General features: G+C 45.1%; 1 protein-coding gene across 1 annotated transcript; it reads left to right on the forward strand.

The window, feature by feature from the left end:
* Nucleotides 1-3,744: 3,744 nt before the first annotated feature.
* On the forward strand, nucleotides 3,745-25,229 carry LRRC32 (leucine rich repeat containing 32). Its single transcript, XM_020810890.3, has 3 exons — nucleotides 3,745-3,877; nucleotides 12,436-12,526; nucleotides 22,591-25,229. The coding sequence occupies exons 2-3, from the start codon at nucleotides 12,440-12,442 to the stop codon at nucleotides 24,520-24,522; spliced, it is 2,019 nt and encodes a 672-aa protein (XP_020666549.3). The 5' UTR covers nucleotides 3,745-3,877; nucleotides 12,436-12,439; the 3' UTR covers nucleotides 24,523-25,229.

Genomic DNA, 25,229 nt, shown 5'->3' on the forward strand with positions numbered 1-25,229 from the left:
GGAAGGATGGAGATTTGAACGCAATTAGCAAATAGGACTGGAAACATTTGTACAACTGCTTGTAAAAGACTTTTTTCCCCATGGTGCTCTTATGCTGGGAAAAGTGAAAAGCAGTGGGAAAGGAGGAAGACCAAACATGAGATGGATTTGCTCAATAAAATAAGCCACAGCCTTCTGTTTGCAAGACCTTAGCAAAGCAGTTAATGATGGGGCTTTTTAAAGGTCACAAATTCATAGGGTTGCCTTACGTCAGAAGTGATTTTACAACACATAACGAGAATGACACTCGGCCATTTCTCTTGCATGCCTTCGTGAAAGTGTGTGTATTCCTTGTTTGTGTTTGGTGAGGCTAGACGTGCGGGCCAGGCAGAGATGTCCCATTTAGCTGCCATCTTGTACACTGAGGGAGACAGAATATGGCTCTCTAGACCTTGTGGGATGGCAACTCCCATCAGCCCCAAACAGCCTAGCCAGTGGTAAGGGATCCTGGGACTTGTAGTTCCCCAAATCTGGATGGCCCTGTTGAGTAGAGATGCACGGAACACATTCTACTGGTGGAAGCAGGTATGTGAGATCAACTCCCAGTTGCCGTTTTCATCGGCCGTTGCATGTTTAGAATGAGAACTTGTTCAGGTTTGCTAGTGGCCACTTGGCTGTTTGCCTGCGGCTAGTAAGACTAATTTGAAGGCAGCCAGGCAGGGGAATTATAAAGAAGAAGCAGTCTTAGGCATCCAAATCACTGCCGCTGATAAACAGGAGACAGATTCTATCTAAGGCCTCCACCCCTGTTGAGTGAGGGATTTCCTATATGCATGCTGCCCTTTCATTTCTTGCTAGAAACATCAGAACCACACCCACCCGAAAGACCACTGTTGATGACTGTTAACGAGCTATGATGATCATGGGTGGAGAAGGACTGAAGAGGTGGGATTATCCCTCACCCCCAGCACTTTGTCCTTCTAAGGAGCCTATTCAGACCAGGGGGAAGTGAAACCAACGTGGAGGTTATATCAGGTGGTCTCCTACCGACTCTCCTCAGTCTGAAGAAGCTCCTTGGATGAGTAGAGAAACCTTTCAACCTAACAAGAGAGAAGTCCAGTTGCCATGACTCAGCTTCCAGATACCCTCACCTGGAGGACTGAGAATCTTCACAGATTATATTGCTAACGTTCCTCAGTTTTCTTAAAGATCTCATTTTTGGCTTTCATAAGAACTTCAGAGGAGCCCTGCTGGATCAGGCCAAGGGCCCCTCTAGTCCAGCTCCCTGTCTCTCACCGTGGCTCCACCAGATGCCTCTGGGAGCACACGGGATCATGAGAGACCTGTCTCCTGATCTCCCCTTCCCCTGCATCTGGCATTTTGAGTTACCTTCCTTCTAAGCCTGGAGATGATACATCCCCAATCATGGCTTGTCACCTGCGATGGGACTTTTCCTCGAGGAATCTGTCCAATCCCCTTTTCAAGGCATCTAGGCCAGAGGCCATCCCCACATCCTGTGGCAAGGAGTTCCACAGGCTAACCACACGCTGGGTCAAGAAATCTTTTCCTTGGTCTCCCAACCCTCCATTGGAGTGGATGTCCCCTGGTTCTCTGAGGGGCTTCCTCTGTGGGCGCCACACATTTAGACCTCACCGGATGTCTGTAGATGGCAAACCCGGGCTCTGTGCCGAATCTCTTTCAGGTCAGGAAACATTTCAAGGGTCAACACGTGCAAAGGAGTGTGAATGGCTCCCATTAATACAGACGTGACTATATAACACATGAGACCCAGGAATGGGTTTTCTGCATTCAAGGTATACCTAAGAAAGGTGTCTGATCTTCACAAACAGCCAGCCTCTGAGGAAGGGCAAGTCCCCACCTTTTTTGCTCAGCCTCTGCACTTCCAAGATAGACTGCCTCCATCCATGGAGGTTCCACTTTCCTGACAGAGATAAGCGGAGCTCAGAAAAGCGCAGTGTAGCACACGGAGTGTAAGGCTAGCTCTCGGAAGATGTATTCTAGAAGTAAAATTTCTTGTGTGAGACGTGTCTGTTCCCTTTTAATCCGCACCACAACCCTGTGAGGAGGGTCATGCTGAGAAGTGACTGACTGTGAGTTCAATAATTTACTAGATACAGTAGGACTCCCTATCAGCAAGATTGGTATCCACTGGTTCATTCATCCACAGCCTTAAAATACAGTACTAAATAAAAAAACCCGTCAGAAATACGTATTTCTAGATATTTCCAGGTTGTATTTACCAGAAATGCCCACTAGAGAGAGCCAGAGACCATCCATTGTATACTGTTTGATACTTCTGCATTTTTCAGTATGGGGGGGGGGAGTGGGCTTGGAACACAGTCCGACTGCATTAGAACCCAGGCCCCACTCGGCCTATACCAAACTGTAACCACTAGACTACTTTGGCATAACCTTCCTAACTAAGAATTCTGTGGCATCCTAAAGACTATCCAATGTATCATGCCATAAGCCTGTATGGACCCCCATCTACTCCATCCAGTTACATGAAGCATTGTTCACAATCCCAGGCATACCGTGAAACACACAAGTGGTGATTTCAGAGGAAAATTAGATGCATGAACATTGAAATGACAAGGGGGGGGGATATCCGTTCTGGTGATTCACGGAAGCCATGGCTGCTGATAACAACCCAAACCGCCTGGCACCACATCAGCTGACCCTTCCCCCTTGTGGATAGACTCCTTCTGGCAATTTACCTTTGTGTAAAAGAAGCCACACACCACCACCCTTTCATCATCAACATGTTAGAATTGCAGAGCTGGAAGGGACCCGATGGATCATCTAGTCCAGCCCCTGTCCAGGAGGCCCTGTGGGCGGATTCGAACTCTTAACCTCTGGCTCCCCAGCCACGTGCCTAAACCACAAAGCTCTCCAGCAGTTCCTAACATGATTTGCTCTATATGCGAACACAGACTGCTGACGCAGGGACTTTGGCCGTAATCGCTCCAGCACAACCCTGCTTTCACGGGGATCATGGGACATGAAGTCCGTAACCCTCACCTTGTCCAAGTTGTTGAGTCCACTGACATTTGTCATGCGATCAGAAACCTTCGCCCAGATTCCCAAACCGCTGGGGGAGAAGATCAGACTTTGTGAGATGAATGTCTCAGTTTTTAAAAAAAGAGAAACCAACCCAAACTGAACCCAAACCCACACAAACAACGCACCCACATCTGGAGGTGTTGCATTTCCTTTCTTGCCACACCACCTTGGCAGACGCACAACTGTGCGCGACTCTACCCCTTCTCCGTTCCAGCGCCCGGGCCAGCTGCGACACCACAGCAGGCTGTGGCATGTCTCCGACCATCAAATGCCTTAACCCTGCTAAGACTCGACGGGAACCGCATTTTGAACCCGAGACGGGCACATCTGGAACACGGATTTTTGGAAAACAGTGGGTGGGTTGTGGTGTTTTTCTTTGGCAACATGTGTGGACAAGGGCTGACATTCTGAGGACGTCTGTCAGGACGAGAGGAGAAGGTGCAAACGTCCACACGCCAGAGGTTTATGGAATATCCATGGAGCGCTGCATGCCTCAATCAAAATTTTTTAAAAAAATTCTTTTTAGTCTTTTTGAGGCACTGGAAAAGTGCAGAGCATAAGTCAGTCCAGAGAGGAGCTAATCTCGGTCGAATCTCTTGGCTCACCCACTCTCTCCCCTCCTCTGGTGACTTAACTTTTTTCTCTTGGCGTCTCCTCTCAGTCGGCCTGGATGCCGCCGCACGGCGCACATGTGCGTGTGAGTTCCTCCTGCGGGAAATCCTGTCACAGCCAACGCCGGCAGGGAGCATCTCCGGAACGGAAAACCAGAGGGCCGAGGTGAAACCACCAGCCATCCTTGTGGCCACCACGCTAGGTGGGTATGGGGGGAAAAAATCAGCTGTGAGAATGCAGGGGGAGGCTGAGAGAGGAAATCTAAACAGATGTTTCTCCTATTTTTTTTAAAAAAAGGAATCTGTCAGAATTCGTGGAATTGTTCTGGGTACTTCTTATTGCAATGGGTTAAAGCAACATCTGTTGCTCCTTTTCTTTTCTTAATGTTTCATATATGGAAAATTAAGTATCTGGGCATAATCGAACCGGAACAAAGCAATCACCCTCCTCATCTTAGAACTGGAAGGGATCGAACAAAGCAATCTAGAAAGCTGTTTACCTCCTGGGTGGGACAGGCGGATGCAAAATTAGGGGTGCTGGCTTGGCATGCTGACCCCAAATGGGTGAGCGGCATTGAACTCAGATGGGCTTGCTTGTGAGTAAACCTGCTTAGCCTTGCACTGTATGGCGCTCCCTTAGAAGCAGACAGGATGATAATGGATTTATAATAAGAAGAATCTTAGAATTGCAGAGCAGGAAGGGACGCTGAGGAATCAAACTCCCAACCTCTGAAGCAACGCTTCAGTCCTAGTCATGTTCTTAGAGCAATGCGGTGCAGTGGTTAGAGGACTGAACAGGGTTTTAAGAGACACACGTTGCAATCTTCCCCGTGTCAAGTGAATTCCTCTCCACAGAAACTCACAATGAAGTTGATCTATGTGCTAGTTTTTAAGGTGCCACAAAAGTGTTTTCTTCTGTTATGTATGCCAGCGAAGGCGGATGGGGCTCCCTCACGGAAGACATGAAAGTCACTGGGTGACGTTAGGCTATTAGGCTCTGTCTCTCGGCACGATCTACCTCACAGGGATGTTGTAAGGGAAAAGTAGCAGAGAGGCTGCCTCCAGTTCATGAGAGAGATGGCTGGCTATAAATGAAGAGAACATATGTTTGCAAAATGGGACATGAATGTAGAAGGATTTGCTTCGGAGTTTATACACATCATCAGATGGCTTGGCTAGAATTAGGAAGACCCTAATGTTGGGAAAGTGTGAAGGCAAGAGGAGGAGGGGATGACAGAGGATGAGATGGATGGACAGGGTCATCGAAGCGACCAACATGAATTTGGTACCAAATTCCGGGAGGCCGTGGAAGATAGGAGGGCCTGGCGTGCTCTGGTCCATGGGGCCACGAAGAGTCGGACACAATTTAATGACTAAACAACAACAAGGAAAGGTGACAAGATTTCATACTGTGCTTAAAAAAAATCAGTGTGGTGGAGAAAGGGTTAAGGTTTAATTGGGTGGCATTATATTAGGGTTCCACAGCTTAAGCAGTTCAACCATGCTTTATATTATAATTTTATTTATTCCTTTATTTAATGTCAATCCCACCCTTCATCATAAGTCCAGAGTGGTGAGTAGTTCACATAAAAATTTAGCTAAAACCACAAGTTGTGAAATCTAGTATCTTACATTTAAAATGGTAAAGAACATATCTTTAAGACTGTAAATGTCAGAAATGGATATTACAGGCAGGTGCAAAAAAAAAATGCAACAGAAACAGCATGAATGAACAGCTGCTGAAGAGCCCTTGAACACTTCCAGGCTGTCCCACGCATTGCAATCGTAGGAAGCTTGGATTTATGAAGGGTAGAATCATAGAATCGTGGTAGGGTCAGAAGGGACCTTGGAGGTCATCTAGTCCAACCCGTTGCCCAAGGCAAGTGGCCTCATCCCATCCCGGACAGGTGGCTGCTCCATCTTTTCTTGAAACCCTCCAGCGATGGGGCACCCACCACCTCGGGAGGTGAGCTGTTCCACTGCTTGAAGGTTCTCACCGTCAGGAAATTCCTCCTTACTTCCAGGTTGGATCTCCCTCTGACAAGTTTCCACCCGTTGGTTCTTGTCCTACCTTCAGGCGCCATGGAGAAGAAATTGATGCCCTCTTCCCAGCCTTCAGATCTTGGAAGATGGCTATCCTGTCTCCTCTCCGTCTTCTCTTCATTAAGCTAAACATACCTAGTTCTTTTAGTCGTTCTTCATAGGATTTAGCCTCCAGTCCCCTTAGGGATACCCTCAAAGAAAGGGCAGAAGCCAGGGCTGGTTTCTTCACAAATGACCCTATACATAATCTGTGCAACTGAAACAAAGCTTGGAAGTAGTTAGTTACCATAAAGTAGTTGCCTATAACTAGTTATTTTTGGTTAACCAACAATGTAACTAGTGATAAAAAATACACTTTCCAGGTGTGACAAGCCACAGAAGATATTTGCAAAAGTTACTCTTCAAGACCTTTTTAAAAGGTGCTTTAACAGAAATCCTTCAGGCTTTATTTTTACTTTTTATATTTATTTTGTTTTCTATACCGCTTGCTCAGGTTGATGGCATTCTTGGCGTCCTAAAGTGATAAGAGAATTATTCTTTTGTTATGTCATTTGAAAGCTGGCTGGGCAGCTCAGTGGTTTTGGGATCTGGCTGTGGAGCCAGAGGTTGGGAGTTTGATTCCCCATTGCGCATCTCTAGAGAGAAGAGCCAGCCTGGGTAGCCTTGGGCCAGCTGCACACAGTCCCGGGGCCACCCCAGAGGAAGGAGGGAAAGGAAAACCACTTTTATACATTCTCTGTACCTGGAAAACCCTGGAAAGGATCACCATAATTCAGAATGGATTATCATATTATTGCGTCATTTGTATTTTTATATTTCCAAGGGCAATATCAGAAATGGCCACTAGAGGGAACCTGATAACATTTCCCTACATTTTCCAGGCCAGTTAGAAAAGACAATGTGATATATTGATTATACAGTGGGGTCTCTACTTAAGAACTTAATCTGTATTGGAAGGTGGTTCTCAAGTTGAAAAGTTCTTATGTTGAATCTGCATTTCCCATAGGAATGCATTGTAAACCATTTAATCCGTATCTGCTCTTTTCCGTCCATAGAAACTAATGGGAAGCTGCTATTCCGCCTTCTATCACTAGAGGGGGATATTTTTTCTTTTTTTTCCCTTAGGGAACAGTGTTAAAAGCACTTCTGACGAAGCTAATTTTGAAGAAATGGACTGAAAACCAATTAATCCGTTCTGGCTGTTTTTTTTTTATGTAGAGGTGCGTTCGTACATTGAAGCATTAGTTCCCATAGGAACTAATGCAAAGCTGGTTAATACGTACTCTACCACTAGGGGGAGAATTTTTTTTAACCTAAGATGACCTAAGGTTAAAAAAACAGCAGGAAAGGTTTTTTTTCCTGTTCTTATCTTGGATTTCTGTTCTCAAGTAGAAGCAAAATTTAGCAAACGGAGTTGTTCTTAAGTTGGATTGTTCTTAAGTAGGGATGTTCTTAAGTAGAGACCCCACTCTACTTGCACGATTGGATCCATGAGGATGATGATGGCAACTGCAGTGCTGGGAAGCCACAAATAATGTGAGGAGTTCCTTTTAAAATGTACCCGTTTGTTCTGGCACTTAACCTCTTTTAGGCATATACCTAAACTATACAACGGCAAGATTCTTATTGGCAATTTACACTCGTGCGGCTGAAGTTCTGAAAGTTGTCGTGGTGAATTGTGACGAATTAATTGAGAGGCCAGTCACATTCCCAAGGGCATGCCTCTTGTACAACCAGGCATGGGGCCAGGAATCATGTGCTATGTAAGTGTCTTCCCTTATTATGTCCCAAATGGAACATGGAGTTGTGGATTTTAGGTGGTTCGTGGGTTAATTTTTGTAAATAAATGTTTGTTTGTTTGTTTGCTTTGGTGAAACTTTACAATGTCCTTTTAACTTGGACAGCAACCAGAGAATTTATCAGTTTTAGGGTCTTTTTAAAATACTGTATAGATACGGTAGCTCAGTGGTTAAGGCATCCGGCTATGGAGCCAGAAGTTGGGAGTTCAATTCCCCACGGGGCCTCTTTCTTAGAGGCTGGACTTGATGATTCGTAGAGTCCCTTCCAGCTCGGCAGTTCCAAGATTATGAGGAGTATAATCTCAACGTTATGCGTGCCATTTGCTCAGCAGTTCACTGAGGTGTGGCCATCAAAATCCCCACCTTTCTCCCATTCTTGACCGAGTCACCCTGCGTTTTGTTGTCCTGTGGGTTACCACAACTATTTCCTGTTTAGAGCATGGAATCAGGAGCTGTGGGATTTGCTAGAATCTTGGCGATGCTCGCCACAACATTATGGTCTTGACACATTTATGTGCTGAAAGCAGTTAAGCTGGTGCATTTATTCATTATTTGTTGTGTTAAGGCTTGGCTGTAGATGTAGGCCGCTGAGGCAGTCCCTTCCCTCAGAAATTGTCAGCTTCAGCACTACGATTTCTTTACTGTGCCATCAAGTTGCTTCCACCTTATGGCAATCTTGTGAATGAGTGACCTCCGAAAGGTCTCTTGTCATTAATAGCCTGGCTCAGTTCTTGCAGGTTCAAAGTTATGGCTCCCTTGACTGAGTCAATCCAACTTCCGTTGGGTCTTCCTCTTTGGCTGATGTTCCCCAAGCTCTGTTGCCCTTTTTTTCCGTGTGTCTTGTCTTCTCAGGCTCTTGTTCGAACCACCCGTTGGGTTGAAAAAGTGTCAGAACCGACATGGGCTTGTGGTCGCACGGGGGGGGGGGGGCTTAGCAGATCCAACTTCCGTTCCCTAACAGAACCACGATACTGACGGAGTGACCTTTGGCTTGTCTCTTTCTCTCAGCATCAGCTATCCCATAGGGCTGTTCTGAGGAAAACGTGAGCCATGTACGGTGTCTTGAACTCAGCACGGGAAAGGGACCAAAGTGTGAGAAAAGAGTGGAAAATTGGCAACAGGCCCCAAATTATGCACATTCGGTGTTACATGAGAGCACAATTTCTGCGTGTAGATTCCCACTGGACATGTGCAATAAAAGCCACAAAAATTCGTCCACTGAAGCAGAAACAGAGGGAGAAGTCCATGCTATATTAGTGCTGGAGACCTTGATTCTGCAGTTTTTCCTGCTGGAGAAATCAGACTTCAGAAGAACCCTATGCTTAATTCCTGAAGACCAGTCGCCAAACAGCTAATTTAGAAACCGCAGGAGGGGAGGAAAGCTCCTGCTCTGCATTCAGATGCTTTTAGCGGTTAAGGAATTCCTAATCACAAGTTAACTATAATGTCTGTTTCTACTCAATGGAAAGCAGAGAATGTAAAATTAATCCTATGGAATAAGGACAAATGGTTGTCTATTACAGCATCACTGTGTCCTGTTTTACATAGAAAGCCCCACAAAGCTCAGAGAACCAAAGTATTTGTGTCTTATTCCATGTAGCCACGGTGTATCAGCTCTCTGTAATCTCTGGGACTTTCATCAGGGAAATTTATTTGAAGATGTTCTCTCTTTGAACGCTTGCCCACTCAAAGCCTGGTTGAAATATGTTTTGTTGTTCAGTCGTTAAGTCGTGTCCCAACTCTTCGTGACCCCATGGACCAGAACACGCCAGGCCCTCCTGTCTTCCATTCCCTCCCAGAGTTGGGTCAAAGTCATGTTGTTAGCTTCGAAGACCCTGTCCAACCATCTCATCCTCAGTCGTCCCCTTCTCCTCTTGCCGTCACACCTTCCTAACATCAAGGTCTTTCCAGGGAGTCCTCTCTTCTCATGAGATGGCCAAAGTCTTGGAGCCTCAGCTTCAGGATCTGTCCTTCCAGTGAGCGCTAAGGGTTGATTTCCTTCAGAACGGATAGGTTTGTTCTCCTTGCAGTCCAGGGGACTCTCGAGAGTCTCCTCCAGCACCACAATTCAGAAGCATCCATTCTTCGGTGGTCAGCCTTCTTTATGGTCCAGCTCTCACTTCCATACATCACTACAGGGAAAACCATAGCTTTCACTATGCGGACCTTTGTCAGCAAGGTGATGTCTCTGCTTTTTAAGATGCTGTCTAGCTTTGTCATTGCTTTCCTCCCAAGAAGCAGGCGTCTTTTAATTTCGTGGCTGCTGTCTCCATCTGCAGTGATAATGGAGCCCAAAAGTAAAATCTGTCACTGCCTCCATATCTTCCCCTTCTATTTCCCAGGAGGTGACGGGACCAGTGGCCGTGATCTTGGTATTTTTTTTGATGTTGAGTTTCAGACCGTTTTTTGCACTCTCCTCTTTCACCCTTATTAAGAGGTTCTTTAATTCCTCCTCACTGAAAGATGATGAATCCTACAAAGGGGAGAGCAGGGGGCTTGAAACTCCACAGGTGCGTGGTTCAAAGTCATGGGCCACCATTTTCCCTATTAGGGTAAGATGGTAAGATACTTTCATCTAAATGTACAGAAATTATTTCTGAATCTACATTTCTGCAAATAAATCAGCACTTACATGTTTTAGGCAAAAACAGGTTCCTTTTTTGTATTCTTTTTCAGGGAAATGTGTTTCTTGGGAGAGTGTGTTAAGTGACTACTCACATTCATAGAGAAATAATTATAGAGGAATGATTAATAAATCAATTACAATCCTACCTTTCCACCCCCCAAAAAAGTCAACAAAAAATTGGCAGCCAAGAAGGCTAACGATTAAAACAACAACACCCTCATATGAAAGCAGATACCATGAAGCATAAAAGCAGATTTGAAACACAGTTTCAAACACCCTTTAAAAAGGAAGAAAAAGATGGAAGAACAGCACTAGAGGGGGGAAAAAATCCAATTTATAGGTCAAAGGTTATTGTACTTTTTTAAAAACGATTTTTGTTTCTTATGAATGCATCGCCTTCTCTTGCTCGGCAGCCCAGTTCTGCGGGAATTTGAAAATCTCCAAAAACCTACCAAACCTGTTTGACCAGATAGAATAGTGAGATGGGCGCTTAGGAATGAATGTGTGTGTAGTCTTCAGCCAGGAGAAGTTCGGTGAGGTACCACTCATAGCATCAGCCTGCCAACTTTATCTTCTGTCTCTTGTCTCTACAACATGAAATCAAAGTCTTTGAGGCTTCTTGGTATCTGCTGTTGCACTCCGTTGAAAATGTACTTAAGAGATAGCGAAACTCTAAAGTAAACACTCAGACAGAATGATGTCTGCTGAGTCAAGCCATAAAGCTTGACCAGGGGAAAACCAACCATTCCCCGCCAGCATAACCAGCTCATCGGGGGCGTATCTTTTAGCATTTGAGTGCCTTTCTCTCTCTCCTCGAAACCAGCTACTTACTGGCCATTCTGGATGGGAGTTTCTGGGAGATAACAGTACATGTGTGCGTATATAAAACTAGGAGTGACGTCCCAGGCTATGGCCAATAGGGTCCAGTCAAAACTTCTTTCTTGCCTGAAACTGACCCCCTGTGAAGCCCAGCTCAGACTTCTTGTTCCTTCACCACCCTGGCCTCCTGGTTCCACCATCATCATACCATCTATCTTTCATTCCATCACTGGATTTAGAGTTCCGTTCTCAGGTTCCACTCAAGAAGGAGGCCTTTGAAGATCTGAAAGTTTATGGCTTGGGAAGAAGACAGACCCCAAACCGTAGGTTTCTTATCTTATCTAAGAAGAGCTCTGTTCTCTGGCATAGGAGCTGAGAGGCTGATACACGTCTTCTTTCTTTTCCGCAATCAGTTGCAAACCTGTTTTCGAAACTAAGAGTTGGTGACATCACAGACAATTGCCAATAAGGCCCAGTCAGTCTGATATGGCAAAACTGTGGAATACCCACTGCCCTAAATGCAAGGATTTCTTCTTCTTCTAGTGGAGTGCAGTAGCCCTAGTGCAGTTGGTTACCTTGGAGAGAAATAACTGTTCAGGAGGATAGTAACAAAGCAGAAAGGGGGAAATGTCCTATAGTAGGAAATTCATTTTGGATAGTGTGGAAGGAAAGACTTCAAAAGCATCTTATATAAATCTTTAGAGCTGGCTTCCATATCTGCAGCTCTGCCTCTCTAACTACAAGGAGGAGAAATAAAAACAAGGAAGTGATCTCAAAGACAAAGGGAGGAAGAATGCCTAAGAATACCAATCTGTGTTTAGATCTAGAAAAGACAAGAGGGGAACACACACACACACACACACACACACACACACACACACACACACACACACACACACAGAGAGAGAGAGAGAGAGAGAGAGAGAGAGAGAGAGAGGCTATCCATTTCTCTTTTGTCCCCATAAGTGGTTTAGATCAATTGCTGCATGAGTTGACCCTTTGTTCCAATATTAAGTGGACATTTATTGCCATCATAAGAGGTCCTGACCTATTTTTGTCTCTTATACTTATACTGACAATCATTGGCCGGAATCCTACTAGTGTTCACACAAGGGTTTAATAACTGTTAAGATCTAATCCTGGGGCACATTGCCCCTGTATGCTTAGGTCAGTGGTTCCCAACCTTGGGTCCTCAGATGTTCTTGGACTGCAACTCCCAGAAGGCTTCAGCACCAGCTGTGCTGGCAAGGGGTTCTGGGAGTTGCAGTCCAAGAACATCTTGGGGTCCCATGGTTTGGAACCACTGGTCAGGTCCAGGACCATCCTAAGACTTTTCAGTTCATTTCCATTAGCCAGTTATGCAAACCTTACGTCGGCACCAGTAGGATTCTGGCCTCTGCTTCTGAAGACACACTGTCTCCATGGATTGATTGGCTTTCTTCCTAATAACACTTCCTTTCTTTTTATTCTGCAGAGCCATGAAATTCCACCACTTCCTTCTCCTGGCAGTGCTGAATGGAGGCCTCGCAACCTATCGGCCCATAGAAGTGCTGCCTTGTGAAATGGTAAGAGCCTGCACAATATGATTCATAAAACCTGGACTGCATCTACCCCACAACAGATTAATCTGGCCCTCTTAAGAGGATCAACTGGAAGGTCTTAGGACCAAAAATTGCCCTAAGAAAATATCTTGTTGTTGCTGTTTAGTCGTTAAGTTGTGTCCGACTCTTCGTGACCCCATGGTCCAGAGCATGCCAGGCCCTCCTGTCTTCCACGTCCTCCAGGAGTTGGGTCAAATTCCTGTTGGTTGCTTCGATGGCACTGTCCAGCCATCTCATCCTCGGTCGTCCCCTTCTCCTCTTGCCATCACACTTTCCTAACATCAGGGTTTTTTCCAGGGAGACTTCTTTTCTCATGAAATGGCCAAAGTATTGGAGCTTCAGCTTCAGGATCTGTCCTTCCAGTGAGACATCAGGGTTGATTTCCTTCAGAATGGATAGGTTTGTTCTCCTTGCAGTCCAGAGGACTCTCAAGAGTCTCCTCCAGCACCACAATTCAAAAGCATCCATTCTTTGGCGGTCAGCCTTCTTTATGGTCCAAACTCTCACTTCTATATATCGCTACTGGAAAAACCATAGCTTTAACTATGCGGACCTTTGTCAGCAAGGTGATGTCTCTGCTTTTGTGATAGCAAACACTAGAAAACATGTAGTGTTTGCTATCATAAGCCAAGCATCCCAGATGGAGAACTAAGCTATTGCTCACCATCAGATGTAAGATAGGACAAAAACCACATTCAGTTTTCCAAGGGAGGGCCATGGCAGATGGTTTCACCACCTAAAACTCTTGTTCCACCTTTTAAGGCTAACAAAATGGTCCCAGAATGAAGTTTCTTGCATTGTAAGTCATGTTCTCAGAAGCATGGAGCACAAGACTCTCAAGATGAAGATTCTGTGTAGATCCATAAGTTCAAACTGAGATAAATCTGTTAATGCCACTAGCCTCTGTTTTGTTAGGATTGCACGCAAGAAATCTAGCAGACCCCATCTTTGCTTAAAATAAGCAGCCTCCGGAGGAGATTTTCAGAACAGAACAGATGAGGTGGGCTTTAACTTTTCCATTCCCCTGTCTCTCCATTTCCCTCTCATTTTTCTTATCAGCTCCAGAGATTCCACATATGTCAAGAATCAGCTATAACATTTCCTTTAAAGCCAAATTACACTAGATATTTTCCATGGCTAAAAAAAACAGAGTGTGCTTAAAGAGAAAGCAGCTGCAGGGCTCTAATTTACTATATGTTTCCCATCCGAGAACTAAGATCCTGAACTAACCAGATCTCGGTTGAATATCAGAGAAAACTTTCTAACTGTTAGAGCAGTATGACAATGGAACGCATGACCTCGAGAGGTGGTGAGCGCTTCAACGCTGGAGCACTGCAACGCAGGATTTGTAGACTGAGAAATCTGAAAATATCACATGATTTCTGGGTAACCTGCAATAGATCAGGATTTCTAGTTAAGTACTGAACAAAAATAGTGACTGCAGAAGAAGTACACAACTTTAATGGTGACAACGAAAAAACGGAAATATTTAAGAGATGTTGTATACCTTGGTTCAATTGCCTATCTAAATGGAGATTGCAGCCAAGAAATCAGAAGAAGACTCGGAAGGGCCTCAATGAAGGAACCAGAGAAGATTGTCAAGTGTAAGGATGTGTCAATGGGGACCAAGGCCAAGATCATCCACAGTCCTGTATTTCTGATCACCTTGTATGGGTGTGAAAGCTTGATAGTTAAGAAAGCTGGCAAGAAAAAAAATGATTGATTTGAAATGTGGTGCTGAAGGAGAGCTTTGCAAATAGCCCAGTTTGCCAGAAAGACAAATAAGGGGGTCCTGGATCAAATCAAGCCTGTGGAGGCAAAAATGTCAAAACTGAAGATGTCCTAGTCTGGGCATATCCTGAGAAGGCAGACTCAAGAATGCTGGGGAAGGCAAAAGGCATCAGGAAAGGAGAAAGACCAAATATGAGATGGACCCAGCTCCCTAAAGGAAGCTGCAGGCTTGGGTTTACGAAACATGAGCAGGGCTGTTGAGGATGGGACATTTTGGAGATCCATCCATCCATCCATCCATCCATCCATCCATCCATCCATCCATCCATCCATCCATCCATCCATCCATCCATCCATCCATCCATCCATCCATCCATCCATCCATCCATCCATCCATCCATCCATCCATCTTTAGCTCCTTCCTTCCTTCCTTCCTTCCTTCCTTCCTTCCTTCCTTCCTTCCTTCCTTCCTTCCTTCCTTCCTTCCTTCCTTCCTTCCTTCCTTCCTTCCTTCCTTCCTTCCTTCCTTCCTTCCTTCCTTCCTTCCTTCCTTCCTTCCTTCCTTCCTTCCTTCCTTCCTTCCTTCCTTCCTTTCCCAGACTTGAACAAAACCTGTGCAGTTCTGGAGGTCTACCAGATTCTTTTAGGACGCTGGACCTGTTATGCCCAGTTAACATTTCATTCCACACCAAGAAGTACAAACATTTCTTTTGAAATTTAAGACTGAACAAAGCCAGCGTATTCCAAATCTGTATATCCCTCCTCTCCCCTAGGTTTTTTTTTAAATTAAGATGCTCAGGGACGAACATGGGGAGGTCAGGAGACTCAAGTTTTATTAAGCCAGGTTGTTCCCACGCCAAAGAGGCGGCTGTAACATGACACAAGGAACGGCAACGGCCCCTATTAGCAGTTCTTCAAATCATAATGTTAACACACTCCACCGTTTTTGTGCAAAAGTATTTCTTCATAGCTTGTGCTCCCGGTTGAGAAGGGCAGGCCCAATGTTGTCTTGATGATCAGCCCTTCTAGAAAGGTTAATCCCATGACAGAACTTTTCTCTGGAAGTCTCAGCTTTTACTGGGTTTGCTTTGGGTCTGTGATTTATGAATTATGGCCAAAGGAGCGCATTCCGGTGTTTACTGCCTTTTCTGTATTTTTCCCCCCAGACTGATGTGTGGCAACATGAGGTGGGGTGAGGGGCTGTACATTTGAATGCCAGCCCACCCAATCTGGGCTGGCAGATAATTATGGAAGCTGCTAATGAGCCGAGATGGGAACTGGAGTCGTATAACTTAAGTCAGACTTAAGTTGGATGGGTGACACAACTCAGGGGTTGTTGGTTGTTGTTTTCAAAGACCTGGGACATGACTCTGAACCCACCCACCTCTCCCTTTTTTCCTGGGGAGAAAAAGCTTATTTTTAACAGGGACTCAGACTTGAGACCAAAACCTCAGACTTGAAACCAGACTTGCCCACATCCCTGTTAATGAGTAAGGAAGGCTAGAATCCTGTGGGTTAGTTATGCCAGCACAACTGCATAAGTTCGATGGTGTAAATAGCAGCGGTGAAGGGCCACTGGTTCATAAGCCGCTGCTCTTGTATTCCCCATCATTCAGCAAGTCATGTGATGGGTACGGGACAAGGAGTTCTAGCCCCCATCATTGATGACATTGTGCTTAACCCCAGGGTAAATGCCTTGTAGGATTTTGGCCAGTGTCTTTGAGTTATTGTATGTTTTTTAGCTTCTGGTTTGTGGTTTCATGGGGATTAAAGACTAAAAAAAAGTACAATGGCAGAGAAGGAAGCAAATAATTTTACTCACACAGACAAACATATTATACACAGAGGGTCAAAATAAATGACACATGCCACCTGGAATTAGGCTTTGTCAAGTGGTGATAATAAATCAGCACGTGCTTTTCCACACCTCTGTATCCATTACAGAGGTCTGAATTTTTGGTTACGTTCTTCGAGTGGCACAGCCGAGTTTAGCAGAGTAGTTTCAAGGCCCCCCAGTTTAGTCCACCCCTTTCCCCCTCATCCACTGGCACTTATAGTCTCAGTAACTCTGAGAGATTAGTAGGAGAAAGAATAAAGGTTGAATTGCTTACAGTTGAACAGATCAAACAGCAAACTGAGAAACATAACTGCTTTCAACAACAGACTTTGACAGACATAAAAGAGGGAAAGAGCACCGAGCAGAGAGGCAGGGCTTTCTTTGAATTCGGAGGCAGGAGGGAACAATTTGTTGGTTAGAGTCTAACTGTTAGACAGTCATCCCAACCTAGCGAGCTCCTTCCCAGCCACACCTCCTCCAGCCAGCATGCGAGGTTGTAAAAACTCCAACAGGATCTTGCATTCCAGTGTGCTGTGGTTTTATTTACTAAGAGGTCAACATAAGGTTCCTCATAAGTCTGATGACTGAGGCTTGCAATTCTCTCCTTGATGGAAGAAAAACATTGGTAATCGCAGGGAATACTCAGTTCCCTTAACATCTACTTTGATCCTAATTTGGGGGTAAATCAGAGGCAATCTGATGGTTGTTGTGGGTTTTTCGGGCTCTTTGGCCGTGTTCTGAAGGTTGTTCTTCCTGACTTTTCGCCAGTCTCTGTGGTCAGCATCTTCAGAGGACAGCACTCTGTGCTCTGGTGCAGTTTGTTTGGGAGTTGAGTATTTATGGCTGTGAGATCAGCTTTTGTCCTTTTCAGGAGATGGGTGATTATGGTGATCAGCGTGTTTTTTGTTGTGGGTGTATTGTTGTGATAAGATTATCTGTCACTGTGATTGATGGGTGTCTTTAGCTTCCCTACTAGCTTGGGGAGCAAGTCGCCATTTTATTTCCTCTACCTGCCATTACGGGAAAGCAAAGACCACAACAACAGTTGAAGAAAGGGCCTCTTGGAAAAGCATGGGAGAGATTTGTAAGTTATGTTCTGGGTTACACCATTTCAAATATTCCCATTTGGATGTAGGATTGCTTTTCTCCAGGCTTGTGAATGGTACACAATGAATCTGAAGAGAAACAGACACATTTTGCTTTACTCAGAGGCAGGAGTGAGCTGGCCTGCACCCAGAACTTCTTGAATATGGCTTTTCCTGCTTTCATCTGCCCTAAATGGGCTGCTTTTTTCCCAGATGTTTTGGGGAGGGTTTTCCCAAAGAAGAGTCATTCTAAACAGCCATTGCTTCACACGTAGGAATAAAGGCCACAGATGGTCATCCATTTCTTTTGATGATGGGGAGAGGAGAATGCTTTCCGCCGTGTCATGGAAATTACAACATCAGTTTCACCACCAGGAACATTGCACCTGTGTTTTCCCCATGATCTTGTCGGTTCGCATGCTGAGCAGGTGAGAAATAAGGAAACTCACTGGGAAGCAAACAGGAAACAATATGGGAAATAAACAGGAAGAACTGAAACCTTTAGATCAGGAGGGCAAATATGACTTGATAGGGATAACCACAACTTGATGGGACGAGTCCCATGACTGGAATGCAGCAATTTAAGGATATAAATTGTAGAAAAAGAACAGAAAGAATAGGAAGGGATCAAGGAGAAGATAAAGATGGAAGCTTTGAAAACCAAATTGCAAGAACTTCAAAGAGACGTCTCCTACATAGAGTCATGAGAAATGTCAGTTATCCAGAATGGTCAGGAGGTCCAAAACACAGGAGCCAGATTGCTAACTGGGGTTGGTCACAGGGATCACATAACTCCATTACAGCTGCTCCAATGGCTGCCAATCTGTTTCTGGGAACAATTCAAAGTGCTGGTTTTACCCTATAAAGCTCTTAAATGGCTTCGCCCCAAGCAATCTCAAGGACTGTGTCTCCTCTTATGAACCTGCTCGAGTTCGTCAAGAGAAGCCTTTCTCTTGGTCTCATTATCCTCACAGTGATGAGGCCCTTCTCTGTGGCTGCTCCTTTAGACTGTGGAACTCCCTCTCACTGGAGGCCAGCCTGGCCCCATCTTTGCCATCTTTCTGTGACCAGGCAAAGATCGTTTCTCTTCGAGCAAGCTTTCCTTCAATGACTGGCTGCCTGAGTGGGGTTATTAAACGGATTGTTGTGCCTTACTGCTTTGAATGTGGTTTTTTCACTGTTTTTGTTTACCATCTTTTAAGTGTGGTATTTGAACCTTTTTAGTATTTGTACACTTACTGTTTTTAGCGTTAAACATGGCCCTCCCAAGAAATTCCAGACTTGTGTGGCTGCTAATTTTCTCCTATAAAAGTAGAGGAAGGAGGACCTGAAAAAAAAGAGAGAGAAAAAGACATAAATAAGAAGTGGAAGGAAGGCCAGGCCACAAAGAAAGAGCACAGAGCGGTACCAAAGAATTGCAAGGATAGCGTTAAGAAGATAAAAACTGAGAAGGACCAAGAAAAACGACATTGTTCAGGGGTGTGTGTAGCTGAAGACAGAGAAAAGGAATAGTCAGTCAGATCTTCAGCGTGGATGGAAAAAGGGTAGCAGGTGATAAAGGAAAGGCAGAAGGCGTTCCATTCTTACTTTAGCTCGTTATTTTCTCAAAATACAGTCTATGATCCTCCAGGCAAATGTGAAGGTTACATTTCTGGTTTTCTTGTGGAAAAATGTGAAACGTTGAGAAGATCTAGAAAAAGGGCCCTAAAGATTCTTCACTCCCCTTTTTTAGGAATGAGTGAAATGCTTTTTAAAACAAGGTTATTAAAATGCCAGAAACTGTATCCTGTGGATGGCTGTTTACAGTATTCCCTAGCTGTCAAGAATACTAACACGCTAGATAAAGTTTTACCCCCTAGCCGACTTAGTCATCTTTATGAGCGGGAAAATACATGATAGAGGAAAGGTTTTGCTGCTTTGTGGATGTTAATGCATCAGGCGTGACCTTGTACAGTACACACCTCTCTTTAGTATACTGTTTACTCATAAGTTTTCACAGACTATAAATTTCAGTATACATGCAATGTTTTTTTTATATTTCAGAATTCCATAAATATGCCCAATAGTCCCATTTCATATGCTCCATATGTTTGATTGAAGCCACTTTGTGTTGTTCAAGCAGTAAAACATTTTTAGATCTGAGATGAACATAGAACTGTATATATTTGGGTCATCTCCCCCCCAAAACATCATTTTCCCCCACCAAAAAAGAAGAAAAGAGGGGGATCCATTTTTCTCTCACACTGTCAACATTTCAAGAAATGTTGAATCTTTAGTTAAAACTGACTGGGGGATTTTGGTACCCTGTTTCCTTGAAAATAAGACAGGGTCTTACATTAATTTTTGTTCCGAAAAAACGCATTAGGGCTTATTTTCAGGAAATGTTTTATTTTATTTTTTTTCCATATACAACAATCTACGTTTATTCAAACACAGTCAATGTCCTCTTCTTCTGGTTGCTGCACAAGGGTGGAGGGCAGGGTTTCACTTCACTGGGGCTTATTTTTGGGGTAGGGCTTATATTATGAGCATCCTGAAAAATCATACTAGGGCTTATTTTCAGGTTAGGTCTTATTTTAGGGGGGGGGGAAAGGGTAGTTGTAGTCCAGCAAGTAATAGTTAGAAGCACTCCATCTGGTTTGGTGATCTCTCCTTAGGCTTGTACTTTTTCGCTTCCAAAAAGACCGTTTCACCAGCCTTCCTCTCTTTTCCCCTCACGAAAACCATCACCACACAGGAGGGACTAGAGCAAAGTCAAAAGAAAGAACACAAGCCACCTGAAGGATCATGGGATCGGCTGGAGAGGTCCAGGGGACGAGATAGCTGCTTAGATTCCTTGCTTGTAGCTGCTCTCTGTGTGAACACTGTACATCCTGTTTTCCTTGTGCATTCTTCTGCAGCCCATATGGGAATACCCTTAACAGACCGAGCCAGAATGAAAACGGAGCTGCGTTTGTTTTGTAAGAGCAAAAACACACACACACACATCAAAACCCAGAGGAACAGCCGTCTGGACCAACTTGGAAGCAGTTCAAAGACAGCTAAGAAGGAAGAGGAGAGGAGGGACAGCCAGCCTCCCTTCCCATCAAGGAAGTCACTACAGTTTGCAGGCGCTTCGTTTAGAAATGATTAGGGGCTGAGGGGGCTCATAAACAGCTCTAGTGATTCAGGCTGGAAACAAGAAAAGAAGATGACTAAGAAGATGGAGAGATCATGTGGATCATTTACACTAGCAACTCATTCTTAATCAATATTGTCAGATTATCAGTTTGGAACTGTTATCCACTGTGGGTTCATATTTCCTGAATTTTGTTCACAGTTCCTATAACTTAGGGACGTGGTGGCGCTGCACTTTAAACCGCAGAAGCCTCTGTGCTGCAGGGTCAGAAGACCAAGCAGTCGTAAGATCGAATCCACGCGACGGAGTGAGCCCCCGTCGCTTGTCCCAGCTCCCGCCAACCTAGCTGTTTGAAAGCATGCAAATGCAAGTAGATAAATAGGGACCACTTTGGTGGGAAGGTAACAGCGTTCCATGTCTAAGTCACACTGGCCACGTGATCACAGAGGATTGTCTGCGGACAAACGCTAGCTCTATGGGTTGGAAACGGAGATGAGCACTGCCGCCTAGAGTCGGACACAACTGGACAAAATTATCAAGGGGAACCTTTACCTTTACCTTTTTCCTATAACTTATGTCCAAAGGCTTGCAACCTTTCTTCTTTCTCTTACAACACTGTTTTAACCTACATAGGTATTCCCCTTTATAGAGAAGACTCCTCTGGTGGGCCAATTTTGAAAGACATCCTAATCTAGGTCTAATTTACAGAGTAAGAATGTGAAGGAAGGAGACCAGGAGCCTTGACGTTCGACCCGGGTCATGAGTTCATAATCCTCTACCCTGTCATTCAATGTATTGTACTGTAGTAGCTATACAACAGGGCGTTGTTGTTATGTGCGGTCAAATCACCTCCAGCTTAGGGTGAATGAGCAACCCCCAAAATGTACTATTAATAATAATAGTCCTTTTCAGCTCTTGCAAACTCATGGCAGTGGTTTCCCATATTGAGTCGATGTATCTCATATTTGCTCTTCCTCTTTTCCTGCTGCCTTCCGCTTTCCTAGCATTATTTTGCACCTTTGAACCACTGTGATGAGAAATTATCAGTACGATTCTATTATATTTTAGGCCTGATTCCTATTACTGATTGGAAGTGGGGTGCACCCCTTGAGTCAATGGGTTGGCCATTCGGCAGTTGATTCCATGGGTCCAGTTGAGACTGGGCACTAGATTTGACCCGTAGTCATTACTTCCATACTGCTGATGACCAATCAACCAAGCCAGAACTCTCCCTAGAAGCAGACAAAGATGAAAGCGGTTGTATTTCAGGCACATCAAAAAGACAAGATTCACTGGGAAACAAAAGAATGCTGGGAAAAGTTGAAGGCAGTGGGGGGGAAGGAAAACCAAATATAAAATGGATCAACTCCCTAAAACAAGCCATGCATCTGAGTTTGCAACAGCTGAGTAGAAGTGTTAATGACAAGACATTCTGGATGTCAATCATTCACAGGGTCATCATAAATCAAAAGCAACTTGCCGATTATTGCCGATTTATCACCTACATGGATAAATTAGCATATAAAAATCAAATTCAAATCTTTGTCCTTTGCTGTCAACGTGCAAGCGGTCCTCTAACACAGTGGTCCCTAACCTTGGGCCTCCAGATGTTCTTGGACTTCAATTCCCAGAAAACCTGGCCAGCAGAGGTGATGGTGAAGGCTTCTGGGAATTGTAGTCCAAGAACATCTGGAGGCCCAAGGTTGGGGACCACTGCCCTAGAGCACAGACTTCAGCAATCAACCTTGCCAAGTTTGGGTCTCCAGATGTTCTTGGACTGCAACTCCTAGAAATCCTAGCTGGCACAGGTGGTGGTGAAGGCTTCTGGGAGTTGTAGTCCAAGAACATCTGGAGGCCCAAGGTTGGGGACCACTGCTCTAACACCATGTCATGCCAGCAAAGAGTCTGAAAGAACAGCGTAGCTGTCATGTCCTTCTTAGATCTTCCCCTTCTTGATTGGTTGACTTTGGGCAGCTTCGTTACTCTTTACATCAATGGTTCGCAACTTTGGGCCCCCAGATGTTCTTGGACTACAATTCCCAGAAATCCTAGGCAGCACAGCTGGTTGTGAATGCTTCTGGAAGTTGTAGAAGGACAAGAACATGTGGGGTCCTAAGATTGGGAACCACTGCTTTAGACCAAACATGGTCGTGATGGAACCCATCGCTCAATGACAGAACAATCATTTTGTGGGTCTTGTATGCACTGCAAATATCACAGCTATTCGTAATCTCTCTCTCTCTCTTCTTCCCCACAGAGACGAATGGATGCATTTTGCCAAAACAGAAATCTCCAGCTGATTCCTTCACACCTTGACCCGAAGGTACATAAACTTTACCTTTCTGAAAATAAGCTTCGAAACATCACAGAAAGCCCCCTGAAGTTCTACACCTCCCTCCAACACTTGGACTTGAGTTCTAACCATATAGGTTTCATGGAGCCTGGGATCTTCTCCAACATGAGGAGCTTGGAAGAGCTTAATCTAGCCAACAACCAACTCTGTCGGGTGGCTCAGAGCAACCTGTGGATCGGATTGTTACCTCGCGTCAGAACACTAGACTTGTCTCTCAACAGGCTGTACAGCGGAATGGCAGAGCATCTTCTACATGACGCACCGTTCCTTCAGTATCTTTCTCTGGCAGAGAACAGTATTATTGAAATATCTCAAAGGATGTTCCAGGGCTCCGCAGGTTTGATTGAGGTGAATTTGCAGAACAATATGATCATGGAGATAGAAGAAGGAGCCTTTGAGAGCCTCCGGCGTCTTTCCAAGCTCAACCTCTCCATGAACTCGCTCACCTGCGTGGCGGGCTTTAACCTCAAGCAGCTTCAAGTTCTTGACCTCAGCCGGAACAGCATCGAGAGCTTCCATTCCATTGATTCTGAGGAACAATTCAACTTGACCTGGTTGGATCTGAGTGAGAACAAGCTCCTTCGGTTCCCAGTTCTTCCTCGAGGGAACAAGCTGGCCTATCTGAACCTAAGCAAAAATATAATGCAGTTTGTTATGGTGCAGTCCCCTGGAAGTGACGTGGAATACGCCCGGGAGTACGAGCCTCTTTTCCTTTCGGAACAGGGTCAAAATCGCAATGCAAGCCCTCCACACTTGCCTGAGCTGTTGCACTTGGACCTGAGTTATAACGAGATCGATTCCCTCCCAACGGAGTTCTTTGCTTCCATGGCGGCCCTTCAGTTTCTGAACCTCAGCAAAAATTGCTTGAAGGCTTTCGTGGCCAGTTCTGAGCTGGTCTCCCTGGCCATCCTGGACCTCAGCTCTAACTCTTTACAGAGTTTGGAACTCGGAATGGACAACCTGGGCAATTTGCAGATGCTGTATCTTCAAGACAACAGCCTCCAGCGCCTGGCCTCAGATACCTTCGCCAGGCTGCCACGCCTTCAGCTGCTCAACCTCCGGAGTAACAGCCTACGTCTTTGTGGATGGTTTTCAGGGTTAGCCAGACAAAGACTTGCGGCTGATGAAGAAGGATGCGTCTCCTTTGTTGACCTCCCTGAACTTCAGCGTCTGTACCTGTCGGACAACCGCTTGAGAAGACTTCCAGAGCATGGCTTCTACAGAACGCAGCTTGTGGAGCTGGATCTGTCCATGAACTGGGGGCTTCACGTACAGGCGAAGTCCTTGTCCAGCTTAGAACTGTCTCTTGAAAATTTGGATTTGCATGGCAATGGCATGACGACTCTCAATGTCAACTTTTCCCTTTTCTCTCGTCTCCGACATCTCAACCTGTCGGACAACCGGCTCAGCTGGCTGCCTCCTTGGTCGGAAGACTGCTGCGTCTTAGAAGTTCTGGATCTGCAGAACAATAGCTTCAGCAGTCTGAAAAACAGCAAGATCCTGACGTTGGAAAAAAATCTACGGAACTTGTACCTGGCCGGGAACCCGTTGAGTTGCTGCGGAAATATTTGGCTCTCCCACATGATCCACAAAGCGACCGTGGAAATCCCCAACTTAGATCTCGTCACGTGCCAGCACGCCAAGAGCTTCGGCTACCAAGAGGAAGAGATGAATGTCGTCAACATCAGGCCGGAAGACTGTGAAAAAGAGGATCTCAAGAAAATCAGTGTGCTGATTTTGATCGCCGCGCTCCTGGTGCTCTCCCTGGTTGCGATCGGAGTGGGTCTCTTTTGTTGCCACCGCAGACAGGTGTTTGGACGTCACTACAAGGCATAGACGCCACATGTGGCCACCACGCATGTCACGGGCACACCGACACCGCTCAGCAGCCTTCCAACAGAACGACGCCTGGCGGAATGTACGAATGGATGCCACGCAACAGGATTCAAGGCGAAACAACTGTTGTTTTGTGAGTGTTGGATTCGTGATGACTCATTCACACATGGTCATCTTTCGAGAACCATACTTGTCAGAAAAGGGGGGCACATTTGTTCTTCAAAGATCCTCAGCTTATGAAGACAAAGCCCGTAGGATCTATTCCGGTGTTCCCCAGACCTTGGGCACTGTGGTTTGCACTGAAGTTAAACCGAAGGTACATTATTTCCTCTTACACTAAAAAAAGGAAAGAAAATAGCACCACAGTTTCTACTTCAGTCGTCTCCCTCATCACTTATGAGGGATCCTCTGAAATTGCTATAGGATGCCCTAATTAATGTGCATCCTGGCTTCCAAATTTCTCCTTTGCCAGGTCAGGCAGACTAGGTCGGGGTCTTCTTGATGAGAAGGAATTCTCGTCAATCTTTCATAGGAGTGATGCAGAATGCATACAGTACTTTACTTCCCTAATCTCAATTACTCCTTGCCTTGAGGTTATGTCACTTCCCATATTGCTTGTGAGAAGGAATCAAACCTGCATAGGTTTTCCACACTTAAGGCCCTGCTCCTTTTCTCGTGTGTTAAGGACTCTTTTGTTTTTTGTTTGC

The sequence above is a fragment of the Pogona vitticeps genome, chromosome 3 (assembly GCF_051106095.1).
Source record: "Pogona vitticeps strain Pit_001003342236 chromosome 3, PviZW2.1, whole genome shotgun sequence".
NCBI lineage: Eukaryota > Metazoa > Chordata > Lepidosauria > Squamata > Agamidae > Pogona > Pogona vitticeps.